Below are 24,065 nucleotides of genomic sequence, written 5' to 3'. Positions count from 1 at the left end.
AAAATACTACATCAAAAGCTGTTATTTGGATCGAAAATGGAGTGCGTCCATGGTACAATTACAAAGGTAGATGCATCGGCGAATTGCTACAACAAAGCAACTTTTTTTGTAATGTAAACTGTCAACATTTTCGCCAAATGGTCTCTTGTTGTCTCTTTTTATCGCTTGTGTTTGTCTATAAAGTGTAGACATGCTATCTCTTACTTACCGTATCATATGGTTTTTTGTTTTGATTTTTCATGGCGAATTCATAGTTTTTTGACGTTTTAGATTCGATCAGCTGGGCTGAGGCTTCTACCTTTCTTATTGTATCATGGCCATGGTACAAATACACAGGTAGCCGCATCGGCAATTGTTGGCAACATAAGATGTCAAAATTTGACATCAAATCAATGCAATTGACACATTATGTTACCATCAGCTGGCATGATAATGCTACCTGTATAATTGTACCATGATCATGGCCATGGTACAATAAGAAAGGTAGATGCCTCAGCCCAGCAGTAGATGCCTCCAAAGACATAAATACAACAAGATAAGACATTTTTTTTTTGCTATCATTCTTCAGTGAATGGCTTTTGAATTTAACATAATGTTATATCACGATATGGTGATATAACATTTTTTTCTTTTATACATTTTTACGTATTTAACCGAATTTACCGATCCAATTGACATAGAATTATTCTTGAATAGATCCTTGAATTCATAAATTTCGTTTCTGATACCATTACATGAAATGTTCCTCCTTGGTTGCGATTTTGAATTAACTGCAATCTGTTAAGGGTAATGTTTCTACACAAAGTTTCGTAAACATTTTTTGTTGCATGCATTTTGTCAGGTCTTTATTACTTTATGTCTTTGATGCCTCAGCCCATGGCCATGGTACAATAAGAAAGGTAGATGCCTCAGCCCAGCTGATCGAATCTAAAACGTCAAAAAACTATGAATTCGCCATGAAAAATCAAAACAAAAAACCATATGATTCGGTAAGTAAGAGATAGCATGTCTACACTTTATAGACAAACACAAGCGATAAAAAGAGACAACAAGAGACCATTTGGCGAAAATTTTGACAGTTTACATTACAAAAAAAGTTGCTTGTAGCAATTAGCCGATGCATCTACCTTTCTTATTGTACCATGATCATAGCTGTGTGCTATGGAAGCAAAATGGAGTGCATCCTAGCTGCGCGCTCTCTTGTAAAATTCATAAAATTCATAAGTGAATTCATACCCAGCAAAAAGTTTGCATCCGCGGATGCAGTTGAATCACTACAAGTCTACAGTGCATTTGCCGTTGGAGTACATCTTTTCCTACCCATAAAAAAAATTGGAACTTGTGCAATTGGAGTTATGATGCAAACTTTTTTCTGGGTTTTAACAAGTTCCTTCCTTTCAGGATAGATGGCGTTCAGAATCGACGCCAAAATTAATATTCACTTAAATCAGCTGGTTTATCAGGTATTATTTTCTATCTTTAAATCCCTGCCCCGAGAGTGTTCGTTTGTTTTGATTTCGCTGTTGTGCCAGTGTTTAGTTTTTTGAAATCTCAATCATTATTTTGTTTATAATACGTAAATGTGAGTGTGTTGCTATCACAAAAGGCGCTGCATGGAAAAAAGAAAATCTAAGAAATTACTCCATTCCTCCCTGCTTCGGAAGTTGGTTTAAGTTGAATGTTTTCATTAAGCTCGGATCGGGACCAAATTTTTTTCACAGGTAGGTCTCGACACCCTGATCACAAATATATATAACATTTATTGCGGAAGTCCATACTTCCAAAGATATGGAAAATTCCCTTGTTAAAGGCCGACTATTTAGACAAAAATGATTTTATTTTATGATTTTAAAGAAAATTTTGTTCCCGTTCCCTAGATTTGCACCTATCCATGCAAATTGCCAATAAATAATTTTGAAAAACAGAAAATAATGTTGGTGTTGGAACACAAAAAACGTAGAATTCATTCATTTTTGGAGGAGAAATTCAAGATTTTTAGACTTGACTGATGGTTCGTGCTACACACTTGTCAGTCACACATACAGAAAGGGTTCATCGGACTGACGGCACAGACTGATAAATGAGTGGGGGCCTTTATAGGTATTTATTTGTGATCAGTGTGACGAGACCTACCTGTGAAAAAAATTAGTCCCGATCAGGGCTTAATGAAAACATTCAAATTGCTCCGGAAGTTGCACACTTTTTTTGTTCTCCTCAAAAGTTGCTTTTTTAAAGGACAAAAACAAACGATATGTTTTCATATCGCTTACCAAATGGAGGACTTATCACAAAGACTTATATCACTAACGAAGGACAAATTAAATTTGATCCTCCTGTTTATGAACAACGTTATTCAACAGCAGTACGTATTATAGAAGATCCTTGCTGGAAACAACCTCTTAAGAAGGTATGTGTTGTAGCTTCACTTTGAATTCGGTGGTATTGCATTAGAATTGACTTATTTTACAGATTGTTGATTTCGGATGTGCTGAAGTACGACTATTACAGTTGATCAGGCGAATACCCTTTGTGGAACATATTTTAGAGGTAAGTAAGTCTCCCTTGTCCCCCTTATGGGTTGGGTGTTTATGGAACAATTATATATAGAAGTAATGTTACATGTGTGTGTACACAAAAACGGGAATGGCATAAAATTTCAACTTACGAACAGAATACATATAAATAATACTAATTTGGGCCGAGTAAAAATGTTCTGTTGTATTTCTTTGTCCGAGCACAAGGAAAAATAGAAAAGAATGTGTAAGCCAGCAATCTTTTTAATGGCCCCAAACGGCGAATTTACAACTGGAATGTGCTCACGGCGATTAAAATGGGTCAAAATTAGTTATAGGCGAATGTTGAGTATCATCGTCGTGCATTGGTAAGTGCGCCCTTCTTGCATATATTTTAAATAAGGTGAGTTTGCGAAGCAAAACTATAAGCATCAAAGGCACCCGAATATATACCATTTCGATTCTGCAAATCGAATCCATTCGCTTTTCATCTTATACCTGATAGAATATATAGGCTGAGCCAAGTATAGAATCGGGCTGCATATGTGAAAAGTCACACATCATCCTTTAGGGGGTGATTGTGGGAAATAACAACGATATCAGAAAGTAGAAAGAAGTATTTTGTAAAGATGTAAAATATTTAGAGTGGTGATGGTTAGAAATCCATCGGAGGGACAGATTACCAGGCATGTCACAGATTCCGATCGGAATGGTTCCAATTCCGTATTTTCATTTCGATAGTTTTTGTTCATGTTCATTCGCACACATTCTTCTTTCGACATACAGAAACTGGCTGTAATACTTTGGTTAATAATTTCGGAATGTTGTGCTAGAAAACTACGAAATTATTTATTTTTGTAAAACTTTTTGACTTTGTTATAACAAATTGCTAATTCATATACCTTAGTAAATGTACAGTTGGTGGCCCGAATAGGTTTTCATAATTTGATTTTTTCATTCTCGAACAAATACTCGATCTTCGATTCGATGTCGTAAGTAGGCCCCCAGTTTAGGGACATGCCTAGGACCGTTTTGGAATTTGTACACCAGGTAGTCATCGCGGTTCATATTACGATAATTTAATTTTTTATCGGGGGTAGGTCCATAATGACTGTAATAATTACTTTGAAGCTGTAAAACCCCTTCGGCCACACACTATGGCTCTTTAGGGGTATCCTCGATTTGGTCCATCAGAGATAGATTATATCGGTGCACATCTGCCGGTACATTTTCCACAAAAGTTCAATGATTTAGACTTAAGAGGGTATATCTCTGTTGCATTAATAAGCGTAATGTGAACACAAAATTAACTCTGTATGATAAAATATTTGGATCAAATATTTGCCTAATGTGACCGACATTACCTTTATTTATTTTCCAAAATAATTAAATATTTTTTTCGATTTTTCGATAGAAAAATCACATTCACTTCCAATTAATTCCACTATAAGAAAACACATGTTATTTTTAATTTAATATATTTTTATTTGATTTTGTATTTTTGAAGGGGTTTTGTTGTATTGTAATTTAAAGATAATTTGTTTCTTACGAAGGTGTTTTTATTTTTCTGTATAGCCTAATTTATTATTTTTTTATTCTTTAAAAATTAATATTTTTAGTTTACGTTTTTTTTTTAAATTTCTTATACGAATTTTTAAATAGTTACAACTAATACTACTTAAATAATAAAAAATCCACAAATAGAGGGGAAAGGAATAAAGAAAACAAGTGATATTAAAAAAATAAAAATTATTATTTCATATTTATATAGTAACTAACTGCTGACACAAAGGATAAAAAATTGTTTAAAAAATAATAATAATAATAAAATTAACATAAGAACTTAACAAAGAAATATTAATGAATGAAATGAAATGTGTTTGGGATGTAATCGGGGGGCGAACGAACGGCTTTTGTTTTTATGCGTTACTAATGTTGATTGAGTTGGGTTTTTGTGAGGCAGAAAAAAAAAAGGTTTTCCTTTTATAGGATGAATATTCATTTTGATTTGACTAAAATTTATTAGAATATAATAATTAATGAATTGAATTCAATATTTGTAAAGTAATAAAACAAAATAGTTTGTGTTTGTTGTTTGTATGTATAAGGACAAAATAAATACAATTTCAAATATCAAACATAAAACTCGAATAAATGTGGCAATTTTAGTGTTTGTATTCAATTAAAATTCACTTTTCTTGTTGTTGCCGTGTTTAATAACTATGGGGGTTATGCGTTTCAATAATGTTCTTCAATGTCATTGTATGAATGTGGGTTTGTTTTTATGCTATATATTTATATATTTACTAAGTGTTTTTTTCAGAAGTTTTATTAACTAGCTGTATATCATTTTCTTTATAGAAGAATTTCCTTTTGTTTTTTCTTGTATTGAAAATTAAAGTTATTGAATTTTTCTTTGAATATATGCCATATTACTTATGGAGTTTTTCCTATCAAGAGCATCTTCATACTTATTGAGTAAAGAATTTTCTCTCTGGAGCCTTTTGCTTTCTTATTATGATTTTAAAATACATCCATTTTAATTATAACGAAATTATTTAATATATATTTTTCAAGCACAAAAGCTCTAAAATATATTTAATACTTTTTTTTAGTAAATTTGAAGTTCTCATACGACGACGACTTAACAAATCGTTTTTTTTTTATTTTATGTATATTTTGGATTATTTTTGTTTTTTTGTTCATGGTTTAATTGTACAAAATACAACTTAGATTCTTTGTTTGTTTTGTAACAAAAACGTAAAAAAACTAATTCCGAAATCAAAAATGGAATTATTCAAATAAAAAATATTTTAAACAACAATGTCTGATTTGGAAATTTATGTCATCGACCACGGTTATGGTGATGATGACGATTTGAGGAAAACTTCTTTTGATTTTCCTTTGAATAAATCATTTTCTACAATTACGTGTGTAAACGCTTTCTGTGTTATTGCCACCCTTCCAAGCGTAACCCTCAGGTGTGTAATTGGAATTTGAATCATCATCTAAAAGACCACCATATTGTTCAGTCTTGAGTAGACATCGCCTGGTTCGACGTTCCCGTTTTGTTGCATTTGTAGTTTGTGGTTCTTGCTGTTCCACCTCACCAGCGGCAGAAGCTGCTGCTGGCGTTGCTGTTATAGCAGTTTTCCGACTACTTTTGGTAATGGCACTGCCACGTTTGCTTGTTGGCTTTGCCGCAGATTTGGCCGTTTTTGTAGTCGTACTACTACAACCACCACCATTGACTATTGATGAAACGGGTGTTGAATTAGAGGGTGTTGATAATTTCACTTTACTGGCATATCTTTTGCGTGTAGTTCTTCTTTCTGTTTGCGTATCGGGTGTATCATCAGCAGCATTTGGCTTTTCGCTTGGTAAACTGTTTGGTGTTTTCAATATCAGTTTTCTAGATGCGCCTACTTTTGTTCGTTTAGTGGTGGTTGTACTGCTGCGCACCCTACCGTTTGATTTTTGACGCCGTGAATTCGTTGTTTTTTGCTGTTCCGAAGCGTCTGTAGCATCTGTTTCGGCATCTTCACTTTCATGCTCATCATCAACCTCCATGGGTTCGGAATTTTCACCAACTCCTCCATCACATGCATCCACTTCAATATCATTCTGCTAAAACGAAATAAACATATAAATTAGGACTCCATTTATTTTCCTCCAGAATATTATAAAAGTAGCATTAAGTCCGGTAATTTTATTTAAAATAATTTTGTATTTAGATAAAATTCTTAAATCTGGTTTGAAAACCCTCCCTAAAGAAAATAAAGACAATAATTGGGCGTTGTGAACTGTTCGCTTGTTATTTATAAACATCTTTAGCTATGTTTGGGGCCTTGCGACCGCGTTCTAGATTGTTATAACGCCCAACGTGAATAATGGACCTTAAGATGACAGGTCTCCAAGATAATAATTCAACATTAACTACTGTTTAGTAATAGAAAAATGTATAACTGGCGTCATGAACTCTAAAGTCGGTCATGCAAATCATTGCACCACGGTGACATTACTACTTTACATGCCTGAAATACTAGGGAATGCAGTGTTCGAAAATAAACACTATGGTATCGTACCGTACCGTTCTGTACCGTACCAAGGTGGATAGGTACACTACGATAATGTACCGTACCGGTACACAAACACTAAAAAATATTTTTGTGATACTGTACCGGAGCACAACGAAAATCTTACTGTACCGACTGCGGTACACTACGATTTTTAGTGTACCGACTGCGGTACGCTACGATTTTTTAGTGAACCGACTGCGGTACAGTACGATGATCGTAATGTACCGCTGGTCGGTTCACTAAAACATAACGTACCGGTAATGTACCGCACATATGTGGTTTGTGAATTGTGATGGAAATTTGTATGTTTGATGTTTTGATAATAAGAGTAAGAATAGTAAATAAAATTCAAGATTATATAAATTAAAAGCAGGAATGTGGTAAATTCGGTCGGTTACGAATTTTGTGAAAATTAGTGTGAAATATGAAGATAGCTAAAATTGCCAATCAATACATATTTTTAATTAATTCTATAAGAAGTTTTAAGTGAACCACTTCCTATTATGGCATACGGCTTGAAATCCACATTATTAATGTAAGCATTTCTATTTGCTTCTTTGAGAAATGTTTATTATGAGCTCATTAGGGTCCTTGTAGTCAATGTACATATCAAAACATCATACCCTACACAACAATGTGGAAAGGGTATTATAAATTTGTTTTTCGAAAAATTCATGTAACACCGCGAAATATGTGGTATACCAAAATTCATAACTCGGCGAGATAAAGCGATTTTGAGACGTGTGTCCGTCCGTCCACTAAAAATTTTAATCACTCTACAGGCCGCAATTATGAACCAATCGTCATGAAATTGTATATGGAGGTCGGGTTCAGACCGGAATAGACCCCTATAGTTGGCGATGATCGTGAAATATTTATGGGGTGAAATGAACCAAAAACAAAATTTTTATGCATATTTGGAGCGGCTCTGTAGGTCGCAATGGCAGTCTGAGAGACGCGAAATTTTAAGTTAGTTTTGGGTATACGACAGAGGAGTAGCTTGCGATTTTACGTGATGATCAGATAATATTAAGCGGGTAAAATGAACCAAAACTTTTGTGTGAAATTTCCTAAAATTTTTAATTTAATGACTACATATATCTTTATTGCTGGAAGGCATGTTCCTTCCTCGTAAGTTATATTTGACAGAGGAGCTCTCTATACTAATTATGTTGAAGTACGTGGTCAGATAACAGAGTTACAGCACAGTCTATACATGGATCCCACAGTTTCAATTGTGCAGTGTAATCATAATCAACCTAGATGTCGTAGTTATAGTTCAATACTGGAAAAATTTTTCAAGAGGCTAGGGTTTTGGTCAAAAAAAAAAAAAAAAAAAAAATGCCAATCATCTTGGATAATAACAGGATAGTATTTAGCGGGTGAAATCGCCCATATTTTTTTTTTTTGAAGATCTGGGGGATATATTCCGACAAAATAGGAACGCGAAACTTGAAAACTAACTCTTGAACTTTCCCCATGTAAATGATAGCAATATAGTGGTTGAATAACAAAACTACTGCAAAACATATAAGTGGGTTTCTTGTCGTTAATGTTTGTTTGCAAATAACTATATTTACCTCATGCTAGAAAATGTCGCAATCATTATAGAAATGTTTTTAAACCATGATGGAGAAATTTATATATTTTTTAATTGATGCAAATTGCAATGCTGTACGGGGTCTGAAGTTTGTGTATAACCTTTGGTAGAAAACGATGCAATACCTCGATATATTGTTTAGTCTTCTTTTATATCGACCAAATATGTGCCTAATAGAAATGACGGTTTTAGACCAAGTATGTTTGGAGGGGATTCGTTTAAAAAATATGGACTCGATTTAGCCCTGTCCGGCTGCCTTCGAACAAAATTTTGAACTTCGTAATATTTTCCCCAAACTTCGTTAAAGTTCAAAAATGCGTCATATCGGGTCAAAAGTCCAAAAAATTTGCAAGAAATGGTGTGAACGATAACTTTCGAAGGGAGCACTCTATTTGGTCCAAAATCAGTACATTATGTTATTCCTCCTAAATATATGTACATACATCGGGTGCGAATATAGACTTTATCGATCTACTCTTTCGAGTACCTTCTACACTTAATTTGGAGAAAGTAAAGTTTCAGAGCTCCTCTCGGATCGTTTTGAATTTTTTACAAGAGAAGTATGAAGCAGATTTTTGCTAATTAAAACTGTTGGTGATTTTGTATAGTCCCACATTATTCCACTAATTTTGAAGCAAACTTGTAATACTAAATCAATATATTTTATATACGGTATAATTATTGGGTTTGCTTCTTTTTATTTTTTGGTCAGAGGTACAGCTAACTGGTGCTTTCTTACTTTTTCTTTGGTCAATTCGGTAAAAATCACATTTTTTCTTATTACACATTCTAAAAGAACATATAACGTATCGCAATAATATAAACAAATTCGTGGAACACTAATGCCCAGTGCAAGTAGTGCAGGGTATCGCATGTTCGGCCCCATCCGACTATAGCCCTCTCTTACTTGTTTTTAAAATATTGTTTGTTCCTTAGTTGAATAATTAGACAATTTTTACAAGTAACAAGTTAGAACTTCGTTAAGTTCGGCCAGGCCGAACTTTTTTTTCACGAGTTGTATTGAAGCAAAATGGAACAATTAGTTTCCTTTCGTTTATGAAGAAGACTAAATTCAACATTTCAGCAAGTTCGGTAAAACAACGGGGCTAACCTAAAAAAAAATACCGAAATTCGGGAGATACCGTTCCTTGGGTCTATATCAAAAAGTCGATCTATAACTACAAATTTCAGGCGGAAAGTTCATAGACTCAAAGAAGACTAAATACCAAATTTCCAATAATCCGGTAAAACCTTCAAAATACCGAAAATCAAGAGGTACTTTTTTATGGGGGATATAGGAACCCGCGGACCTATACTGTTAATTCTTTTCAGGAATATTAAATAACCCCACGGAAAACTAAATAACGAATTTCACTCTTTCGGTGGGATAATGACGTCACAACCTTTAGAATTACAAAAATGGGGAGGAACCGTTCTATGCAATTATATCGAAATGTGGACCTATACCGACGAATTTCAGTCAGAAAGGTCTTTCCTCCAACAAAGACTAAATACCAAATGGTGCTAAATCCTTCAAAATACGGGAAATATGGTGGTACCGTTCTGTGGGGCTATACTAAGGCGTGAACGTATACCGAAAAATTTCATATGGAACGTTTAATATCCCAAATGAAGACCAAATGCCAAATTTAAGCCATTTCGGTGTAATATTGAGGCCGCAACCTTCAAAATAGCGAACATTGGGAGGTACCATCCTATGGGGGCTATATGAAGGCGTGGGCCTATACCGACAAATTTCTGGGCGAAAGTTTTTTACCCCAACGAAGACTAAATATAAAATTTCAGCCATTTCGGTGTGATAATGTGGCTGAAACCTTCAAAATACCGAAAATCGGGTGGTACCGATCTATGGGGCTATATCAAAACGTGGACCGATATAGCAAATTTGTAATACCAAACATCCTAGGAGTAATAGAAACTTCTATACAAAATTACAACGCTCTATCTAAAAAATTGCGAGCTGTATCTTGATTTCAACAGACGGACGGATGGACGGACAGACGAAAATGATTATATCGACTTAGAATTTTACCCTGATCAAGAATATATATACTTTGTGGGGTCTCCGATGAATATATCTATGTGTTACAAACGGAATGAAAAATTTAATCCATCCATATTATGGTGGAGGGTATAAAAAGGGGATACTGTTCACTACAAACAAAATACATGGGTATATTAATTAATGTGGATTGTATAGCAAATATTAAATTTTTTGAATAATCTTTTTCGCAAAAAATGCTAGTGACCCCAAAATACTAACATTCTTCTTTATTTATTCACGTAAATGATTTTAGAATTCATGAATTTTCACCCTTTTTTAAATATCATAAATGTCAAAGTGCCTAACCTGGTAAACAACATTATCTTTTCTAGTAATTTTCTCAATATTTATAAACGATTAAAATGTAATTAATTTATATAATATTGAATTTATTTATTATACTTGCATATAGCAATTCATATTTCCGCATAAATAAAAACACATGTGTGGTACATTACCGGTACGTTATTTTTTTTAGTGAACCGACCAGTGGTACACTACGATATTAAAGTGTACCGACTGCGGTACGCTACGATTTTTTAGTGTACCGACTGCGGTTCACTACGATTTTCGTTGTGCTCCGGTACGGTACGATAAAATATTTTTTAGTGGTTGTGTACCGGTACGGTACACTAAAATATTTTTTAGTGATACCGTACCTGGAGCGGTACGTTATTTTAGTGTACTGTTTCTTTTCGAACACTGAGGGAATGTGGCCTATATTACGCTGGGGCGTGTTTTGCCAAGAATGGATCCTACATCACTGAGCTAAATATAGACTAGGGCTGCTCTCAGTGATGTGAGAGAATTCTCCATTTGTGCTTTAAGGGAAGTTGGTAGGAAAGTTGTTAATGTCATGGTTCCCTTCCCTTTCATCTCAAGTAGACGTTGGCCTTATCATGGTGTCAGGAATCGTTAAAAGTTTTGCGCATAAATGTGCGGAGCATTGATATGATTTTAATAAAATTTCAAATACATATTTTTAACTAAATTTGCTTAAATTATCCTCACCGTTTTATGCTTGGTTTACATTTATGAAATCCACTCGATTTCAACTGTCAATTGCATTGGTTAAACGTCAAATGAAATCCAATGGATTTCAGATGAGATTTCATTTAAATGGAATTGACAGTTGAAATCGAGTGGATTTCGTAAATGTAAACCAAGCATTAAATGTTTATTTTGAAACCGACATTTTAGTACAGTTCTTTTTTGAAGGTTGCTTTTTTCAATGAAATTGGCTGAAGTTTGGTGTTTCGGGATCCCGATGGGTATAAAATATAAATGTAAAAATACAACAATAGTAGTCTATGTTTTGTTACACTTGCCTTTTAACGCTGATTTAAGTTACTTTGAAAATCTAGGCTATGCATACCAAACGAATTGATTCTATATTGGTATTCTGGGTGAACAAACAAAAAAATATTTATATTTTTACTTACCTCTTCCTCCTCCTCCTTCTTTTGTTTAGTTTTATTTTTATGCCGTGCTTTTTCTTCGTCATCTCTTTGCTTTTCATATTCTTCTATGGGACAACCCATTCTATGAAGAACTTGCCGTATCGCATATGTAGGCTTTCCCTGATAACGCCTTACTATATCTTGCTGGACATCACTAAGCTCCTCTTCGCGGTCAAATTCGCGTTCAGCCCTTTCACGTGCAATCAGATCAGGATCTTGTGAAAGAATTTCCGTCCATGAGAACTTTTTCTTTTTCGGCGCCTTTTTATCAGACTTGGAGCGTAAATTTTTCGGTGATACACGATTTGAGAGGGTACGTTCATGAAATGGTGTACCACCCACTGCTGTCTGCATAACATTATAGGCTAAATTAAACACACCATTTGCCCGATTCATATCGAAGAAATCATTTTTGTTTTCAATTTCTTCTTTAACACGTACACAAGTACGTTGTATCTCCGTCATTTGCAATTGCATATCGGCTAGTGGATAACCCAATTGTTCATACTCCCTTTCGAATAGACGCCTATAACGATTGTAATCGGGTCGTTCATGGTAATTTAACTGGCCCACTAAATGTAAATATTCGCCAAGATATTTTGGAACTTGCTTGCCATAAATTTGTCGCAACATTTCACGTACATCGGTCATCAAGTATTCCTTGGCGCGGTGGACTTTCTCTTGCTGTTGATTTGTGGCCGCCTCCTTCCAGGGCAAATAACCTTGTGACCAGAAAAGCAGGTTATAACCTAAACATTCCATATCGCTGCGCCTGGAGTGGGCACCCATATGAGCATCGCGGGATGTAAACTCTAATGTACCATCATGGGCTCTGCGTTGATCCATGACAAATGGGCGATGTATACCATTGTCCATAAACTTTGAGGCTAGGCCATAATCGATAAGGAAAATACGTTCCTCTTCGACCAAAATCCGTTGCTGTTGTTCTTCGGGCGTTTCCATTTTAATTGGTTTCTTTTTCTCATCTTTGTCCACTATTTGTTGTTTACTAGCTTTAATGGATGAATGTTTTTTATTGTTTGCAGCCAGTAACTGTTCTTGACGTCTGGTGAGACGACGTGATTTACTTCTACTCGCTGATGATTTTTTAGCACTACCAGGTGGCAGAAATTCTTCAGATTCCTCATCAGATGATAAGCTACGCATATCTTCGGCTATGCCATTACTGTTACTTGCATTATCCTCATTGAAAAATTCCAAATAGCTAACACGTTTTGTTGGTCGCAGGTAATGGGATGATACCATCTCATCATACATAGGATTACTTTTTTCACGGCGACATGATCTGACTGGATTGGAACCACTATAGGGTACCACATTGCGAGAGGTTTTACGTTTTTGTGTGTGCCGTTTGTTGACCGGTGTGCGATAATTATCCAAACTATTACTGTTGGTACTGTTTGTTGTGGCTCCATCATCAAAATCTTCGTCGTCGTCATCATCATCCTCTTCATCATCATCGTTGTCCTCTTCTTCCTCATCGTCATCATCGTAATTTTCATCGATAACTTTATTATAAACTTTACGTTTAACAACAAAATCTTCATCATCGTCATCGTTAGCTTCTTGTTCGGAACTATTACCACTATCCGTCGTTTGCTGTTTCTCTTCATAATGATCATCGTATTTTGATGAAGATTTTATGTGTTTACCATTGTTTTTAGTTGTTGTGGTCGTAGTACTAAACCCTGATGCAGACGACTTTCTGGGTTGTGCGAAATATTTGCATTTTGATATCATGAGATTTTGGGCTTTGACATCATTGTGGCAGTATCCTTTGTCATGCAAATTTTCCAAAACATTTATTATGTGTATCGCCAGGGTCAATACAGATTTCTGATGAACTCGGCACTTTTTGATAAGTGAGTGAAGATCTCGATCGAAACGTGGTAAAACCAAAAAACGATATCTTGCATTACCAAAGAAATGCGAACCAGATGCTATATAATCGGGTATACCCGAAGGAGGTTCTGATAGGATGGAATTAGCAGCAGAGGGTGTTACCGCCGATTTGTTGTGGTGGTGGTGGTTTTCTTCAGCTTTAGGCTCCGTTTTTATAACTGCAAAAATAAAAGAGAAAATTATTAGAACAGACTGAAAACTACAAACATTTCAGGAAGAGAAATTTCTATTTTAGCTGAATGAAAGGTGTAGAAGCAAAACCGAAGGGATTTAACCATCCATCGTCCAAAATATACATTTTTCTTAAAGAATGGCTAAGGCGACAGTTTTTGATATCTTGTGCATTCGTATAGTTCTGAATGGGTATACCCACTAGAACTTGGTATTATTGTGCAGGCTTACTTTCCAATTCCATTTTACACAAAGCCAAAACGCCAAACGAAATCATAAAAGATCTATAACACTCTTTTTTAATATTTTCAGGTTGACATCGATGCCGAACTGTTAAAAGTACATCAACAAAAGGCCATACCTTTAATATCAGATTATTTGCAAAAACGTGAAAATCCCCTACGAGTTGAAATTTTAGTGGGAAGTGTTACGGATGCTGTCGAACAGTTGTACGATGTTGATGTTGTCATAGCTTTAGAACTGTAAGTGTTATAACCATGTAGATACAAAATGTAGTCCTTATCTTCTCACATTTTTATTTAAAGTATTGAACATCTACACAAAGAGGAACTTGAGAAATTTCCCGAAAATGTATTTGGTTTTGTACAACCAAAACTGGCAATAGTTTCAACACCAAATAGTGAATTCAATGTCTTATTTGATGGATTGTTGGAAAATGGATTTCGTCATCATGATCACAAATTCGAATGGACACGAGATGAATTCAAAAAATGGGCTCATGATATATGTAAAAAATATCCAAATTACTCAGTTGCATTTATGGGTTTAGGCAAACCACCATCAACGCATCGTAAAATAGGCTATTCAACACAAATGGCGATTTTTGCTAGAAACGATATGTTGGATCGACCTTTACGTCATGAAATTGTCAAGAATCCACCAGTTAATACCGAGGCTGCCAGTTATACAACAATATATGCTGTGGATTTTCCCTACAATAAAGATGAACGTTCAAAAGAACAAAAAATCATTGATGAAACTCGCTATTTTATAAGTCAATCGAGACATGTTCCGCTTTATTTCAATCGTGAACGTTTCATATATCAACTGCCCTGGAAAAGTATTCTGGAGTATACAATAAGTTTGGGTGGGACAGAGAAAGAAATGTTTGATATTCTGGAAGCAAATGGTATAAAAGTTGAAGGAGATTTTATAATTTTGCCAGAATATGATGACGATGATGATGATTATCGTGATGACATCGTTGATTGTGATGACGATGATTATTGGAATAACTCGGCTGGGTCGCAACAACCACGTAGTGATGATGAATTATCACAATTAACATTAGGTTGTCAGCTTAATACCAGTAATACAAGTTATGAATCCGAAGAGAATTGGGATTAGTTTGACATTTTTAATTGGAAGTTCTTATCAATATCCTACAAACATGCCCAAAAAGGGACTACTTGAAATAATGTGATTTTATTTTAATTTACTTTCATTACCTACTTATATGTATGAATAGAATAATAATAATATGTAGACTAAGATGGGATAATTCCCAAAATGTGAAAAAAAAAAAACAATGCGGTTATGCGTATTTCCTCGAATATGTTATTTTCTATAGAACTATAGCTCAAACTTATATCTTTATTTACTTATTGAATAAAAAATTATTTAGTTCGAAAAAGATCTGTGTTTCGCTATCCACAAATTAGAATGATGGGCTCTAACTTAGAAACAGAAACTGATGGACAAAAAGAATAACCAATCGCTAAGAATATTAGAATGCAACTTCCCTCAACATAACCATCTGCTTGAAAATTTCATTATATTTTCTGCCCTAATAGAAACGTCGGTTCACAAACCAAGTAATCTGTTTTAGACTATAATAATTATAATAATAATTGTTCCACAAACATCCCTGATGGGACAAGGGAGACTTCCCTCATATCAATGAATGCACGCCGATTCATATTGGCTCAATGATATGGGACCTACTTTTTATTGCCGAGTCCGAACGGCGTGTCTTACGACACCACTTGTAGAGAAGTTTTTCATGGCTTAAATACTCAGGAAATATCGCCAGCATTACTGAGGGGGAATTTTGCCACCGTTGAAAATTTGATGTTGCTTGGCCTGGGATTCGAACCGCAGACCTTCTGAGTGCAAGGCGGACGTGCTAACCATTGCACCACGGTGGCCCCCAATCTGTTTTAGACTATCGAAGAAAAATTTGATACACAACGGAACATGATTGACCGCTCCCTACAAACTACCTCACATTTCATATTTGGCTACAAAAAAAAAACCAACAACAAAACATCATGTCCCAATCAAGAAGCCGCTCGCCATATCCCTGCTGGTCAAATACCCGAAGTAAGACCAAACTTCCCAGCAGAGGCGACGGGATTAGCAAATGAGCGTGATGGGCTTCGCCGAACCAACCCCAGATTCAGGGAGCTGACACTGGAAGTTAACAGGCTGGTCGGCAAGCATAAGCGGAACAAGTGGTTAAATCATCTGAAGAGTTGCAACATTGGAGCCGGTATAGGTGAATTGTGGGCAAGTTACTCTCGAACCCTGGAAGAAGGGAGGATAGGACCTCAGTCACGTTTGGCGACGTTACGTTGACTGTACGAAGAGGTGCGCAAGTTATTTCAATCGACAGTTTGTCGAGAACCCCGAGAGTGACAGGGCGAAGAGAAGAGTATTACGTCGCATCAGATCTCTTCCTGCCGAGGAGGAACCACCACAGTTTACAATGGATGATGTTGCCAATGCCATCAAGAACGCTAAATCATCCAAAGCGTTGGTCCCTATCTCCATGGTAATGCTGAAGCAGCTGGATGAGCCGGGAGTGGAGTATCTCACTAAAGTTCTCAACTTGTCGCTATCCACCCTCATTGTTCCTGAAGTCTGGAAAATGGGCATGGTGGTCCCACTACGGAAGCCCGGCAAGGATGCCAGCAAAAGTGAATCGAACAGCCCGATTTCGCTTTTGTCGTCCGTAGCAAAGACCCTTGAGGCCTTAGTCCTCCCCAATATCAGAAACAGCTATCAAGTTGCCGATCATCAGCATGGATTCCATCAAGTCAGCTTGAATCTGGCGACAGTATTCACACAAGCGATTATATGCGAACCACTTTTATAATTTTCCTCTGGATGGCCTGGCAATATACACAAAGACGATGATGAGGATCTGTAGCGAGATCCGAAATAGGCTTCCCTGCCTTACCGCTTGGTAAACATCGCCAATTTTCCCACTAATAAATTGAAGTTGTTTTAATAAAATATTAAAAGAAGGGATTAAGCCTCTTACACATAGAGGAATCCAAAATGGAGGAAGACACTGGGCCGGTGACTGCTACGAAAGTCCAAATACTCACATAAGCTATCTATAGATCAAAAAAGCAGCAGAGTTGGCTGGGGAACTTGAAACCAGTCTTACGGAACCCGTGACTGCATATGTCGATAGGTCAAATTGTCAAGTCATAGACCATTAACTCTCTAGTTATTCTTGCCTTTTCTGGGTATCAGGACCAGGGGTGCCAAGTTGGTGGTTTTCCCGCTACTTGTGGTGATTTCTGACGTACAAAAACCACTGTTTAAGCGGGAATGTCAACTGTTTTAAGGTAAAAATCGCTACAGACCTATGGTGCGTATGTGGCTGTAGCGATTTTTTCCTCGAACAGTTGGCATCCCTGATCAGGACATAGTAATATAATCGGTATTTGAATTACCCACCGATGTGGCATTGGCTACTGTCGTGTGGAGATGAAAAATAAACAGAAACGGCCAAGCATCTACTTTTTAGGTGTGCCTAATGGATATACACGAGGTAGACGCTCTCACCTTCTGACATAGGTCCCATTATACGGCCGTTTTTTGGAACTTTGAAAGCCCATATCTCGGGAAGTATGTACTTTCCATAGAAAAGAATAATGCCTTAGGCGCGTCCCTAGACAACAATTTTAGGGGAAAATTCATACTTTGAAAGGTATTCGAAAGTTCTGCAAATGTGTTATATTTTCAACCCATAATGTACCTTAAATTTCATACTTTTCCTCATTGATAGATGTTATTTAAAATATACTTTCTTGATCTTAAAATTGACCCATTGGTGAACTTTGAAACCTCATTTCTCTGGAGATATGAATTGTGCCCAAAAAAAACTGTACATTGTAAGGTAAAAAAACTATCATTGGTACAATTTTACAATTTTCCCATAACCCACCACTATGTGACATGGGTATAAGTATCGTTTTGTTTTCCTGCGGAAGTCGGTACATCTCGGCATACAGGCTTCCAAAATATTTTAAGAAAGGACTTTAAATCTGTTTCTAGTATTTCCATGGTCAAATGTTTTAAATTCCGGTCAAATTCCGACTACAGGAAGGAATGCAATTAATTCTTGAAAATTGACTCTTCCAAAAATTTAACGTTCAAAAAGGTTCCAAAAAAAATGTCCCTATATATTTGTGACCACGTTTCTACTAGAAACTTTTCAATATTTAGTGCCATAATATCATTCAGCTAAAATGGAATTGATGTAACAAAAAGATAGCGGTATTGCAAAATTTAAAACCTCTTAAACATTTAATAGAAAAACATCAAACTTACATTTATCCTTTTTGGCAGTGTTCATCAGACAGTGAATTTCCACAAATAGCGGTCCATTCGAGTGCGGCTCAATTTTAACAACAAATTTTGCATTCTCATTTGTGACCGGAATACTGATGTTATCAGATGCTAAAAATATTTCACCAAAATTGCCTTTGCCTAAATAATAGAAAACACACAAAAAATAAGCATTAATAAATAAATAAAAACAATAGGTAATGCGCGTTGTTGATGCTGTTGTGATTAACGTGATTAATTGCTTATTACCAAAACAAAGGTAAAACATCATAATCACATTACGACATCAACCACACTCTAATACACACAGACTTACCAATAGGTCGGCCCAAACGCCATGGTTTCTCATTTAAATCATATAAGACGGTGCCATTGACAACCGATGGTCTGAGGGTATATACCGGTTTTGGTGATTCTGTTAGCGATGCATTCGGCTCATTTGCAAGGCTTACATTAAGGGAATTATTTAGTAATATGGAGGAATTGTTGGCTTGTTTACTTGATAAATTCCGGGGTGTTTGTACTACCTCCGGTGGACCATCATTGGATGATGAATCCTCGTCATCGTTTTCATGCCATTCATGGCCCGATGAAGAGCTCATACGTTGAGCTTTGTTGGTGATCTTATCGCTGCTGTGATTAGTATTGGCATTGCCATTTGAATTACATTTACGTTTACGTATATTACGTGCTCCGGTTGTAACTGGTGTAACATGATGATGATTATTGCTATGCTGTTGATGGTGGTGATCGTGAGATTCAACAACAACACGTTTACCCATCTTTTTAATGTGTGTGGATGTGGCTGGCTTGGCTGCTAAAGTTTTCTTGGTAAAGCGTGCTTGTGGTGTGTTTGCTTCAGTTGGAGAGTTTTGGGTATTAATTGTAATAGCTCTACTTCAGTTTCTTCACATTACATTTAGCTTGTACGTATGTTGTGATTGCAATATAGCTGACATACAACTGAAGTGATGTCGGCTATCATTGACCAAATCACCCAAAAACACTGGTAGTTATAAAAATGTTGTTAGAATTTGCTTAATTTCTTTGCTTTGATGGATGTATTTGAGTGGTTTGTTTTTCAAAGCAAATCAGTCTCTATTTTATAAAGTTTTGTTTTTGTTTATATTTTATATGGTTGACTTTTTTCAGTTTTTACTCATATAAAAACAGGAACGTAGATTATTGTTAATTTTTTTGTGTGTTTTCTGCGTTTTCTTTGCGTTTATTTTATTGACTAAATGAAGACACTGAAGTCTCGTTTATTCCCTCTCTATTGGTACAGTGAGAATTTGACATTAACATTCACTCTCCTGATGTTCTGTGTTATCTCATGTATTTTTGTTGTCTGTCAGTTGTAGCAGTGCGCCGCACAGACAGTAGTTCTAAACGGAATTTGACATATTGGAATATTTCCGAGGAGATTTATTTGCAGTATATTATCACTCCTCTATAGCAGTTAAAAATCAACGTTTTCAGTCAATTTTGTGCAGTTTGCTCCTCTTTTCCCCCGCAGAAATCTTTATATTATTTTTTATCTTTATTTACTTTTCTGCAAAGAAGTGAGTGCGGCTGGACTGGTGTACTAGTGTTGTATTATATTTTGTTGTCGCCGATTTGTTTCCCTCTTCTGCTGTTTTGTTGTTTTAGCATAAGGTTGTAGTTGCATTTGATACCTTTTCACATGTGTTTTGTTTTTGTTGTTTGTTCACTTCTACATCCACATGAAAATCATCGATTGTATTTATGGTGTCGACGAATATACAGAAGAAGCAGTCCAAAGTGGTTGGTTGGTTGTATGAATCGTAGTGGTGGAGAAGATAAAAAGTTGTTGGTGGATATGATTTGCGGTGCCAGTGTGGAAAGGGAAACATGAAAAGGAAAAAAATATAAGTTAGTGAAACAAACGGTTAAATTGAATTTTTACTAAAAATGGCTTTGCTTCTCATGGGGTTGTAATGCTTCAAATCCCACAATAAATACAGATTTGAGATTTCTTTTAGTGCCTTGCTTCGCAATATAGGCTACAATACTCTGTACCAAGGTATAGAGTTATCAAAAAAACCCCAAACAAGTTATGCTACTGTAACCATAATCAAGAATTTCATTCTAAATTTAAAATTGAGCTTTTTTGTGGGATACATAAGAGGAATTATAACACTTTCCTTCCTCTAAACATAATGAGAAGTACGGCAGCAATTTAGGCAAATGCCGGATTGTAATTTCTCGCTGAATGTCAAGACTATGGGAGTTATTTCCCTTGGAATTTTTAAAATGCAGCTGGGCATAAAGATAAGCAATACACAAAATATGAACACAAGACAAAATTGTCTTTGGAATTGACACATAAATAACTTACAATAGATTACCTTCACTAATTGCTCTGTTCCAGAACCTGCAAGAAGCTACTACTTTCTACTACGATAACAATTTTTCCTTTATGTTATCGAAAAAAATAGTAAAAATTAGTAGGTTCTTGCAGTACTGGAACAGACCAATAATTAACTAACTTATAAAAAAACAGGTCGTCATGCAATTCTTGTCTGTGTATGGAATGGAAGTGTAATTAAGTTTTTTTTTCTTTACACAATAGGCTTTTCAAACCCATAAAAATTTACTCATACAGTGAAAAAGATGAGGCTTGCAAAGACAAACCTTAAACGACAAAAAATCCCCAAAATATACATAAATTTGTTTTCATTTGAGACACTGAGACCGACGATAGCAACGCATTTTAGGCAAAGGAAGGAAGGGGGAGATAGAGAGAACAAAACAACACTAATAAATTGAGGGGGGTAAGACATTACCGCTTTAGAAAAAAAAACATGGACACACATAAATGGAAAATGTCGAACAAAAGAAAACAACAAAAACATACACATACTAGGAAAGATTTTAACGATTACTCTCACATTCGGCATAACAAAAACTCGTAAGTATTCAGGTATTGGTATTCTCTTTAAATTTAACAAAAATGTGTTTATCATTTTATAAAATAAAACAAACGTTTATTTAAAATCACACTATTTTAATGAAATAAACCAAACAAATATTTTTCATTTCACATCATCTTTTTTCTTTTGATATTTGTTTTTAGATTCATTTTCGTTTGTTTTACTCTATTTGCCATGTACCACTTTGTTGTTGTTATTTTCATTATTAAACATAATTTCTATAGGTCAAAACTTTTAACGAATTCACTTCTTCGTATATAACAAAAAAACATTACATTCGTTGGGAACCCCATCAGCACACCACGAAAAGTCGAAAACAAAAGGCAAGAAACCGACCAAGAAATGAATTTCAATAAAACAAAAAATAGCCAGCTCCTCTACTACGATAATCGGTCTGGTCTTGGTCTGCTGGCTGTTTCAATGTTTGGTTGTGTGTATGTTTTCTTGCGTTTTTTTTTCTTCTTCTGTATTAAAAATTTTAATGGATACTTTTTTCGCATAACTCTTCGATCATGGCAGGGTTTCACGAGAAATTTCCATACGAGCACACAATATATAATTTTTTAAGGACCAACCATTTCTTCCATACTTTTTTAATGCACTTAAAATTATGTTTTTTCATCTGCAAACACAAACGCACGCACGTTACATTGTCAATTTTTTCTTATTTCATACTCCGTGTTTCGTTTCCAATTCCACGAATGAAGAACCCTATTTTTTCTGCTTTTTCTTCTTACCGATTAGCCATTAGCCACATATTGAAAATCGAGTTTTCCGATACATAAATGTGTTTTATTCTCAAACTTTTTATTGTTTCTTGTGCGGTGGACATTGATTTACAAGTTTTACATAGTTTTTTTTTTAAATATTTTTCTTGATTTTACTAAAAACTTACAAAAATTATGGAGCTTTATTTTTGCTTCTATCTTTCAGTTGTCTCTCTAACACACACACACAACCACACGTCAAACTAAGCCAATACACACCGAAAATCAGAAAATGGAAGAAAAGAAATGTCAAATTGTCAGTTTCAATTTCATCTGTACCATGGTTACTCGCTTGATTATATACAAAAGATTAGCGCTGCGAATTGGCTTCCCTAACCCTGCGTTTACAAATGACAGGACAGTTGACTTCATGTATTGATTGTCATAATCCCACAACTTGCCTGTGTGACGTAGGCGTCCCGACAACTGCAAAAACAGTTGTAAAATTTTGAATGAAAATCGTCGATTTCTTTTTGTTATCCATTCACATATTTTGTTTTTGTTCATGTTCTTTTGTTTTCAACACATTTCAATTATTATCCCACTTATTTTTACAAAAATGTCAAAAATTTGTCTAGTGTCTGTGAAAAAATGATGGACAGCTGGGAGACAAACGACAAATGTATGTATGTGTTAGTAAATCAGAGTTGTATTTGAAGACAAACTGTCTGGTGTAAACGCCTAGTAACCATATGATTTTGGGAAGATTGAAATAAACCAGTTTACACACTAATTTATAATACATTTGGACTATGCTGGATTCAGTCGAATTAAGTTGTCATTTTCATAAAATATATACATATCAAATAAATCGAGATGATGAACTTAATTGCGTTATAGCACGGTTACACTACAGCTTTTTGTCGGGTTAACCCACTTCATGAGGATTTATTGCTTAATCTGGTCAAATCTGACCAGATTTGCCATACAAAAATTAAATCCTCTCACGACTGGGTTTATTTTAAATCCGGCACAAATCCACCTAAAATACAGTGTTGTATTCGGTAATTGTGCAAAAAAATCCAACTCTACTCAAAAAGTACCAAAAGTTGCAACTGTTTTTGCAACAGAGTTTGTCGTGTTTTACACGTTTACGATTGGGGGCATAAGATTTTATGGAGTTAATAAATCTAAAGTTATTTGAAAATCATAAAATTATTTATTTTTTCACATTAGACACTTTAACAAAAAGTACGCTTGATACCATGATACAAAAATGTATCCCTGTGTGTAAAATATACCAATATGAGCAAAGAGGGCACGATATCTCATACGAGAAATTGTAAAAGTGTAAAACACGACTTTATTATTTATTTTGTATGTATACGTAAACAAACATCAGCTGACAGTTTATATCCTCGAAAAGCTAAGTGTAACCAGCAAAGATTAACCCACTGGATCTATTAAACCCAGTGGGTTAACCTTCAATAGTGTAACCGGGGTATTAGACCATGTTTATATTATATCCTTTTGCAGGGTTAACCTTATTAATGGGGATTTATTTGACGTATACGCAAACTAATTTACATTTGAAACCCAGTGGGTTTCTTAAATACGGTTATATATAAACGTACTATTATATCCCGTTTGCACTTAACCGGATTAACCCAGTGGGTTTGGAGTTCAAATATCAATTCCATAGCGTAAACGTCAAATAGACCTTCATAAAGAAGGTTAACCAGCTCTAGTGCAAACGCCGTTTAATAGGCGTTTTAGTCATGAAGGCATTTGAAGATTATAAAATAAAGCTTATAGTATGTTTACATTTGCCAAGTCCACTCGATTTCAACTGTCAATTGTACCCCGGTTAACCCACTGGGTTTAATAGATCCAGTGGGTTAATCTTTGCTGGTTACACTTAGCTTTTCGAGGATATAAACTGGCAGCTGATGCTTGTTTACGTATACATACAACATAACACATAAATA

The 24,065-nt window shown here is 35.3% G+C and overlaps 2 protein-coding genes across 11 annotated transcripts; one reads left to right on the top strand and one right to left on the bottom strand.

Moving 5' to 3' along the window:
* The first annotated feature begins 1,494 nt into the window (after positions 1–1,494).
* Hen1 (Hen1 methyltransferase) lies at positions 1,495–15,465 on the top strand. Of its 4 annotated transcripts, none has more exons than XM_073991699.1 (5): positions 1,495–1,582; positions 2,236–2,407; positions 2,470–2,547; positions 14,124–14,293; positions 14,357–15,465. In XM_073991699.1, coding segments are annotated over exons 1-5 (1,245 nt in total). In that variant the 5' UTR covers positions 1,495–1,580; the 3' UTR covers positions 15,180–15,465. The 4 variants fall into 4 exon arrangements, with proteins under 4 accessions (XP_073847800.1, XP_073847802.1, XP_073847801.1 ...); XM_073991701.1 differs by having other exon boundaries at positions 1,495–1,663; positions 2,222–2,407; XM_073991700.1 differs by having other exon boundaries at positions 1,501–1,582; positions 2,222–2,407.
* bsd (back seat driver) lies at positions 5,201–22,364 on the bottom strand. Of its 7 annotated transcripts, none has more exons than XM_073991692.1 (5): positions 22,108–22,364; positions 18,733–20,130; positions 18,399–18,557; positions 11,700–13,798; positions 5,201–6,140 (listed from the first exon to the last, which is right to left on the bottom strand). In XM_073991692.1, exons 2-5 carry the CDS (start codon positions 19,196–19,198, stop codon positions 5,427–5,429), a joined length of 3,438 nt encoding a protein of 1,145 aa, XP_073847793.1. In that variant the 5' UTR covers positions 19,199–20,130; positions 22,108–22,364; the 3' UTR covers positions 5,201–5,426. The 7 variants fall into 7 exon arrangements, with proteins under 7 accessions (XP_073847793.1, XP_073847798.1, XP_073847792.1 ...); XM_073991697.1 differs by having other exon boundaries at positions 5,201–6,137; XM_073991691.1 differs by having other exon boundaries at positions 22,266–22,364.
* Between the last annotated feature and the right edge of the window lie 1,701 nt (positions 22,365–24,065).

This window comes from Musca autumnalis, unplaced genomic scaffold, assembly GCF_047663935.1.
Source record: "Musca autumnalis isolate F117 unplaced genomic scaffold, ASM4766393v1 scaffold_5, whole genome shotgun sequence".
In the NCBI taxonomy this organism is placed as follows: Eukaryota; Metazoa; Arthropoda; class Insecta; order Diptera; family Muscidae; genus Musca; species Musca autumnalis.
This window is presented reverse-complemented; position numbering and strand designations above follow the sequence as displayed.